General features: G+C 41.8%; 1 protein-coding gene across 1 annotated transcript in view; it reads left to right on the top strand.

Moving 5' to 3' along the window:
* LOC118332819 (netrin receptor DCC-like) overlaps positions 1–8,157 on the top strand; it is a 210,084-nt gene that overhangs the window by 140,554 nt on the left and 61,373 nt on the right. Inside the window, exon 13 of the mRNA XM_035668249.1 lies at positions 3,409–3,504. Coding sequence (XP_035524142.1) covers positions 3,409–3,504 — 96 coding nt within the window. The remainder of the gene's footprint in view (positions 1–3,408; positions 3,505–8,157) is intronic.

An 8,157-nucleotide genomic window follows, 5' to 3' on the forward strand; every position in this document is an offset into this window, starting at 1 on the left:
GGACTTAATGTATCGATACTCGCGGCTGGGGACTTTATGGGGAAACAAAATATCGATATATATCGCAGGATCGATAAAATTGCTCAGCCCTAGTAGAAACTGCTAACCTAGCTCCATCAAACATCAATCAGTTTGATTTACAGTTCAGACAATATTCATTTCCATGAACATATTACAGAAACAGTTAAATGCTATATTAGTGTAATAAAATGGTACATTGAACTGGTCAGATCTGTTGTTTTAACTGTACCACTATAGCTAGCTAGCTAAGCTACACCAGGAGGCCTGGGGTTTGGGCCATCTTGTTGTAACAAGCAGGTTGGGTTAGTTATTAGGTTTAGTTATTTTCATACCTAATTTATTAATTTATTAAATCTTTGACTGTCTCAATCCTCTGCATCCATGTGTTTCAAGTCCACATGAAATGGAAATCATAGTACTGTTGGCTTTTGTGGATTTACATGTTTCCTGTATAAACAAGCAGCTATGTAGGGACCTGTATAGCGCTAATAGCGCTGAATGTAACGTCCCCCACCATGTAGCTGTAGCGGTCATAGCTGACTCTAGCGGACTTGGAGCTCCCAGTGGACAGCACAGCATCGGATGCCGAGCCCAGTTTGATGACAGGGAAACCAGTACCCATGTGGTTTGCCAGATTTGGCTCCTGGCACTCCAGAACTGAGTCAGCTAGGATTAGCCAACTACCTCCAGGCAGCTAACATTACTGTTACTTTTAGCAACAAGTCCATCAGGAAACTCCCTAAATCACCTTGACCTGGCCTCCATCTGTCTTAGAGTCTGTGTTCACTGTGAGGCTGCTGAGCCCGGTTCTGTTGCATGCTAACGGTAAGCTACAGCAGCAGTTAGCTTGCAAAGGTCCGGCTCCCAGAAACACTCAGTGATCTGTGTGTTAGCCTTAAAGGTCCTCTCCTGTGGAGTCCACCATGTTGAATCGCTATGTTTGTACAGTAGCGCAGAATTGGCAAACCAAATTCTGGCTGAAGACAGAACCGTTTGCTCTTTTTGTGAGTTAAGTGGCCACCGTAGTTTCTCCTACATGCTTGGAATAGGAGGGTGAGGCAAAGGGGTTGTAATCTGCAATAACACCACTAGATGCCACTAAGTTCTCCACACTGGTGCTTTAAGAGCCTTGCAGGAAATAGAGCTGCTGGTCTAGGGTCAGGTCAGTGTCATAGAAATACTGATATCATGTCTGTAATTTATACACGGTTCTTCCTTAAGGAAATTGTATAGGAAATTGTGGACGTGTAAAAAAAATCATACTTTTTTATTAAAGTTTAAATTCTATTTCATCTTCAAGCTGCCCGGAATCAAATTCTGGCAGAGAAATACAAAAATATATTTTTGGGGGAAAAACAGCATGTGGGCGAAGAAGTTATACGACCTGATTCTTCTTATACTTATTTCCGTGGTCTATTGGTGCCCCAGCAGGTCGGTACTTTGCTGTGAATTTAAAATGCACTGTGCTCAGTGCCTTGCTAAAGGGCAAACTGGCAGTGGTGTCAGACACTTCTGATGTAACGCTCATCCAGCAGTCCCCAGAGCTGGAGACACCCACAGAGAGAGGAACGAAGGAGCGGATTATTCACAGATATATTTTCTATCACAGTCAAAACCCTTTTCTTTTATCCCACTCCTATCAGCACTTAATAATTCATTATTCCATGAATTCACATTTCCAATGCACTTATTAACACCAATATTTATTTATTATTATTTATATATTTCCATCCAGCATAAATCCAGCTTCTCCTCCTGACAAAGTGCCAATATTGACACAGTGCTTCCCGGTTGCATTACTTCATTATGATGATGAAATCCCCATTTAATTACGATCAATGATTTAAAGGAATTTAATAAGAAATCTGCTTGAGGTGGAAATCTAATTGTGAAAGGTCGAAAAAGAGAAAACATCCTCCCCAGCGACCGCAGCAAGCAATTTGCATGCCAAAGAAGACAATAACAAATTGGGTGAAATTTTATATGCGGATGAAAATTCCCGTCTCAGGTCTCATAATGGAGGAGTAATGAAAAAATAAAATCCAGCCGTCGTGTTGCATGCACACATGGGAGCGAGTGCACATATGTACACGGCATTTATAATTCATAGTCATCATTAATTCATATGGTGAGGCGTCTGGGGAGCGGAGCGGCCGTGTTTGTTTAACTGATGTGAGCGTTTGGCGCTACATGGAAAGAACATGCAGCATCATCGCATCAAGAGAGAACGACAAGTGGCGGCGGGACGAGCTGCATAGCAGCAAGTTGATAGGTGTACAGTCATCATGTGACAGATACAGGTCATGACTGAGAGGAGACAAGTAGCAGCAAACTAAATTCCCACACCTCAGCCAGTCATTTACCAGGATTTAGTTATTGACCCTTGTTTTTCTACAGTGCATTTTTTGGAGGGAAATTCTGATTCCAATGTACAATACAAGATACTCCAGATAGATAATGAAAGTATTTATTATCTTGGTTGTTATATTGGTGATATGAAAAATGAAGACCAGTATGTAGTGAAGTCAGTGCCTCAAATGGGCCAGTACTCACCAATACTGAGTACTACTTCCACCCCCACCTCTGGTGAGCATGGCTGTACCCACCGCTGATTACCTGGTCACCAAGGTCTGGACTTCAGCATTTTTTCCGAGGGTTATACAGTAAAAGTAGTTACACAATTGCTTAAAAAAACAATTTTGATACATTGATGCAAACCCCAAACCCCCCTAACAAGTTCAGTTTTTGAACCGCTGTATTTCTAAAACCCTTCCTACAGCAGTGCTGGTGAAGTACCCCTTAACGCCTACGTAACTGTGTCTCCATGTAAACACAGCTAGCTTCAAGAAAACAGCACTGAAAATGTCCTTGTCAAAAAACGAAAAAGAATTAGGGATATGTTTTTTGTGTTTAGGCTTAGGATTGTGCTGAATTAGGGTACTGGCACCTTTTTTGGTCCAATTCAGGCAAAGTCAAAGTAAAACTGGGCTAACCTTTGATCTTCCTTTCCCATAGACTGGGTCGTGAACCAGGATATTTTATCGCCCTAAATAGAGTTGGTGTTTGGTTTGTCTGTTCTGGGCTACTGTAGAAACATGGTGGATTCCGTAGAAGAGGACCCGCTCCATCTGTAAACAAAACCTTTTCATTAATTATTTTCAGGTGATTTATCTTATACACCTGATAACACGTTTTATGACAATAGATCCTCCTGAATGGTAAACACTGGACCTTTAAATACATACAGTATGTATTTCTCAAGCATGAAGGGGAAAGAAATAAAAGAAGATTTCCATCTCAAAAAGACAATGTACTACATTGCATTAATGTCATATAAAATGACTCTTTATGCCTTTCTTTCTCTTTGTGTCCCTGTCTCTCTCTCAGAGCCGAGCTCGCACTATGTGATTTCCCTTAAGGCTTTCAATAATGCCGGAGAGGGAGTTCCTCTGTATGAGAGTGCCGTCACACGATCTCTGACAGGTATGTACGCACACAAGTCACCGATAATAATCACAGTAATGTCTGGTCCACCGGTGACCGGTGTTCACACATAAGTGATATGTGGCAGATATAATATTATGTTACATATCATATCAGTGTCAGTATATAAAAGAGTGTTGTAACTGTGAATGCTGTGAGTACAATGATGATGTGGCCATAGTACTTGTGACAGTAGTGTAATGAGTACCAGCAGTAGCAATAGCAGTAACAATAGTCTACTCTCAGACTATTGGGTTTTTAGAATAAACAGCCATCAAAACAAAAGGGCAGTCCCCTGTAATTGTAGTAGGATTAATAGTAGTAGAATCAGAACTAGCTGGAAAAGCAGTAGAGGATATAGTTCTAGCAGCATTAAACACTAGCAGTTGTAATAGTAGCAGTTAAAGTACCGGTAATATTAGCAACAGTGAGCCTAAAAGCAGTAGCAGCAGTATTAGCAGTAGCTGTAGACGGAGCAGGTCTACTCAACTTCTTTATGCTGGGTAGTATTAATAGAAGTAGCAGTAGTGGCTGCATGTATGGGCAGCAGAAGCGTTAGCTGTTTCCTGTATAACTAGGAGTAGCTTTATTAGCATTAGTATGCTAACAGTAGCTTTAGCAATAGCTGTATTGGTAGCAGTTGTACCACTCACACATACAGCATAGGCTGCTATTCAACACTACACTACAGGAGAAAAATAAGAAAAGCTCAACTTTTTGCAAATGCTCTGTGGCACAATGTGATTAACCAATCTAACAAGGGCCACTCAAACTCACACTTTTAAATCTCAAAGAAACAGAAACACAGAGTCGTTTACTTTGCGGCTGTATTAGAGGAGTGGGGATCCCAGACATAGGACCGCATGGCAGATCAGTCTGACCCACTCGGGGTCATTGTTGTATTAAAAGCCTTTCAAAAACGTATACCATGTTAAAAGAAGCAAAATGTAAAACTATTCTGTACTTGGGAAACAAACTGCAGCAGGAAAACTTTCTTGTGTCAGGTGTGGTACAGCAGCCATACAACTGTCTGCCAGAGTCTACTGCTTTGGGTCTGTAGCAGTAGCTTTAGCAGTAGCAGATACTGGTAATTGTAGCAGCAGTACCATTAGCAACATATTAGCTTCATCGACTAATACTTACAGTATTTGTAACAGTAGCAGTGTTAGCTGTGTTTGAGTTTAGTAGTACTACTAGTGGCACTAAAAGTTACATAGCAGCAGTCATTAGACGCTGTCCGTGGTGCTGAAGTAGCAGACTGATTTGTATTTGCTTCTTTTTCTCTCAGCCCCACCCTTCTGTCAGTTTCCTCTTGGACCTATAACATTCACTAAACTATACACTATCAATACTCACTTCTATACTATAGTGTGTAGCCTATATACTCTATAGGGTAGTGTTAAAGTGACAAGTAGCAACATGTAGTCGCGGGAGAGGATCATGGAGACATACTGCTGCCTGTAGTATTCCTCTAATATTCCTATTATTATTCAGTAGCGTCTGTGCTTCTGAAAATACACCCCTAGACCAAGCCTGTAACAAACTATTTTAGGGGAGATTTTTACTATATGGTTAGGGCCATCCTCCTGTTAAAAATGAACAAATCACCGACTGGCTGTAGTAGTGCTATTAGTAGCCTTAGTGATAGACGAGTAGCATTAGCAATATTAAGTAACAGTAGGAGCAGCAGTAGCCGGTTTCCTAAATATAGATGTCTTGGTTTTGGGGACATGATTTATACTATCTCTTCCAGCTGTGTTCGAGTAAGGACTTTTTTTGTGAGGAAGTTTGCTCTTGCAGTTTTTTTTCCAGGAGGAAAGATTTGGAAGTGACAGTCAGGACAGTTAGGCCTCAATCTGAATCCAGCAGTACCGAGTCCTGAAATATTCATCCCGACGAAACTGTTCACACGTCAGTCACAGCCCATCTGTGTGTGCTTAACATGTAGGAACTGTGTGTGTATATATATTTATTTCTGTGTGTGTTTGCACGCTTTGCCGTATGTGCCTGTGTGAGAGAGCGAGAGACTCATTAGCTTCCTGCAGACGATGGGCTGTAGAAGTGAGATAAATGAGACACATCCAACTCTCAGCCAAGTTTCATCTTATGAATTAAACAGCCAGCCCTCCTCTGCTCCCCCAGCACCCTGCAGCTGACATAAATCCTTTATTACTCACATAAAAATGCCACATTTCTGAGGTTTTTCAACCCTCATGATGTGATGATAGTTGCAGGAAAAAGCGACAGCAGAGACCACTTAGCTCGCCACAGTTTCTTAACCTTCGTGCTTGTGCAGTGAAACTTTCTAAAACAAGATTTTTTATAACTCATGCTTGTTGTCTCTGATTGAGCTTTCTTTTAAAAGATGGAGTAAGAAGAGCATGGAAAGTGGAGGGAGCCAGAAAAAGAAAAATAAGTGAAGGCAAGGACAGAAAAGAGACGAGCAAAGATAGAAAGGGAGCATGACAAAAGTAAGGATTCAAACAGAAAGAAAGTAAAACACATTGGGACATAGCCACACACATTTATTCATCTCCTACTGTCATCATAGAGTTTGGAGAGATATGAACTGCATATAGACACAGATAGAAACACATGCATATAGACAGAGTCATATCCAGATTTATAAAGAAACATTGTTAGACCCATTCTCGCCGCAGTCAGTAGCTGTCTGCTTCAAAATAGGACACTGTAGATATCCCTCTAGAGTCATTTCTGGATGTGCAGGGCTCCAATGCTCAAGTTAGCCAGAATGAGTTTCAAACGTCCGGCTAGACTTTCAAAATAAAGCTTGCGTTGTTAAAGTGAAACTTTCTGTTTGGTTAGGTTCAGGCACAACAACTACTTGGTATGGATTAGGAAAGAATCATAAGTCATGTTATGTATCTGATGTAACTGAAGGACATGAATAAAACGTAACTTGCTAAACACAAGTGATATAACTTACTTTTGGCTTCACACGGGACAGCAGTCTCCTGAGTTAAAGTCCAGGCGAGTTCAGAAATGATGCTAGACGGATCCCTACAGCGTCATATTTGAAGCAGGGGGCCACTGACCCATCTGCAGTTTCTTAATGAGTTGGGAGTGAGACTGGGTTGTTAAAGACAGAAAACCCAATCTGCTTTGAATAATAATTCTGTCTGATATGGGTTTTACACATTGTTCTTTTCCCTAACTTAATGGAGCTCCCTAATTAAATTTGTTTCATTCTACAAAGCTGATTCCAGGTTAGCTCATATTTTTACAGGTGTAACATTTATGTTAAAGAATGTGTCCGAACCAGCAACAGCATCCGGAGAGAGAGAGAAAGCCTGAGAGAAAGAGAAGGGAGAAAGTGTGCTGGTGTGGACACAGACAGAAGGAAGGTGTGAAACTGAAACTCACCACTCAGTGATTAATTTGGGCATATTCACAACTAATCCGTCATAGTGTTAATGATGATTTTTTTCTGTTCCATCCGGTCTCATTTGTGTTTGCAACTTTGTAGAGAGAGAGAGTTCTGTAGAGGAACATATAAACATATCTGGAATTCTGTAGAGATTTTTAAACACATCTGGAGTTTTGCAGTGATTTGTAAACACACCTGGAGTTCTGTAGATATGTTTAAACACATCTGGAGTTCTGTATAGATGTATAAACACATCTGGAGTTCTCTATAGATTTGTAAACAACTGCAAATTTGTAGAAATACATAAACACATCTGGTGTTCTGTACAAATACGTAGACACGTCTGGAGTTCTCTAGAGATAAACAGTCTAACATGGAGTTGTAGTGTGACAGAGTTGATAAGCTGAGACCCTGAGGGCTGAGACAGAAACTAAACCCATTACTGTTCTGACAAGGTCATCAACTGTGACAGACACACACACTCACTTTCTGTCTTGTCATGTCGGGACAAGCTGAATTCTCCATCACTTTATTGTGGCAGGCTGCCGGAGAGTTTTTTACGAGAGCTTTTAAAAATGGCTCGTTAACGGTGGGATCCTCGTTAATATACTGCCTCGTCCTCGCCTCGCCACCCGCACACTGCAGAAACAGAACTGATCCTCAACCAGCCAGCACACCGCCATTTAATCAACGACTGGAGGACTGCAGAGAGACAGAGAGAGGGAGAGAGGAAGGGAGACACGGGGGATGGATAACAGCAATTTGAAAGGGTGGTGGGAGAGACAAGGGAGGAAACGAGGCAGAGAGGAAGTGTGAGTGATAATCAACGGATGGAAAGGATAATGGAAAGAGAAATGAAGGAAGGAGAGGAGAGAAGGAGGGGATGGGAGGTTAGAGGAAGAAAGGAGGAAGGGATCAAGTGAGTGAGGTGGGAGGGATGGAAAAGGAAGAAGGAAAAGAGGGAGATGTGCAGGACAGGATAGAGACAAAAGGAAGGAAGAAAAATGTGCAGAGAAGGGAGAAAAGTGAGCAGACGGAGGAGGGATGTAGAGAGTTAGGAAATAAGGGATGGGGGGAAGTGAGAGAAGAGGGAGGAGTACAGTGGAGAAGGAGGAGGAGGCGTGTCCTCCGTCCTCATCAGTATTCTGTCCCGACTGGAGCTTTATTGTGATGCTGGACGACCAGTTTAACCACGACACCGCCTGCTGCAGCTAGCCCCCCAGCTCCAAACACCTCTTTCATCAATCTCTCTCTCTCTCTCCCTC

Source organism: Morone saxatilis, unplaced genomic scaffold (assembly GCF_004916995.1).
Source record: "Morone saxatilis isolate NCDOM2014 unplaced genomic scaffold, NCSU_SB_2.0 Contig21, whole genome shotgun sequence".
Classification (NCBI taxonomy): Eukaryota; Metazoa; Chordata; class Actinopteri; family Moronidae; genus Morone; species Morone saxatilis.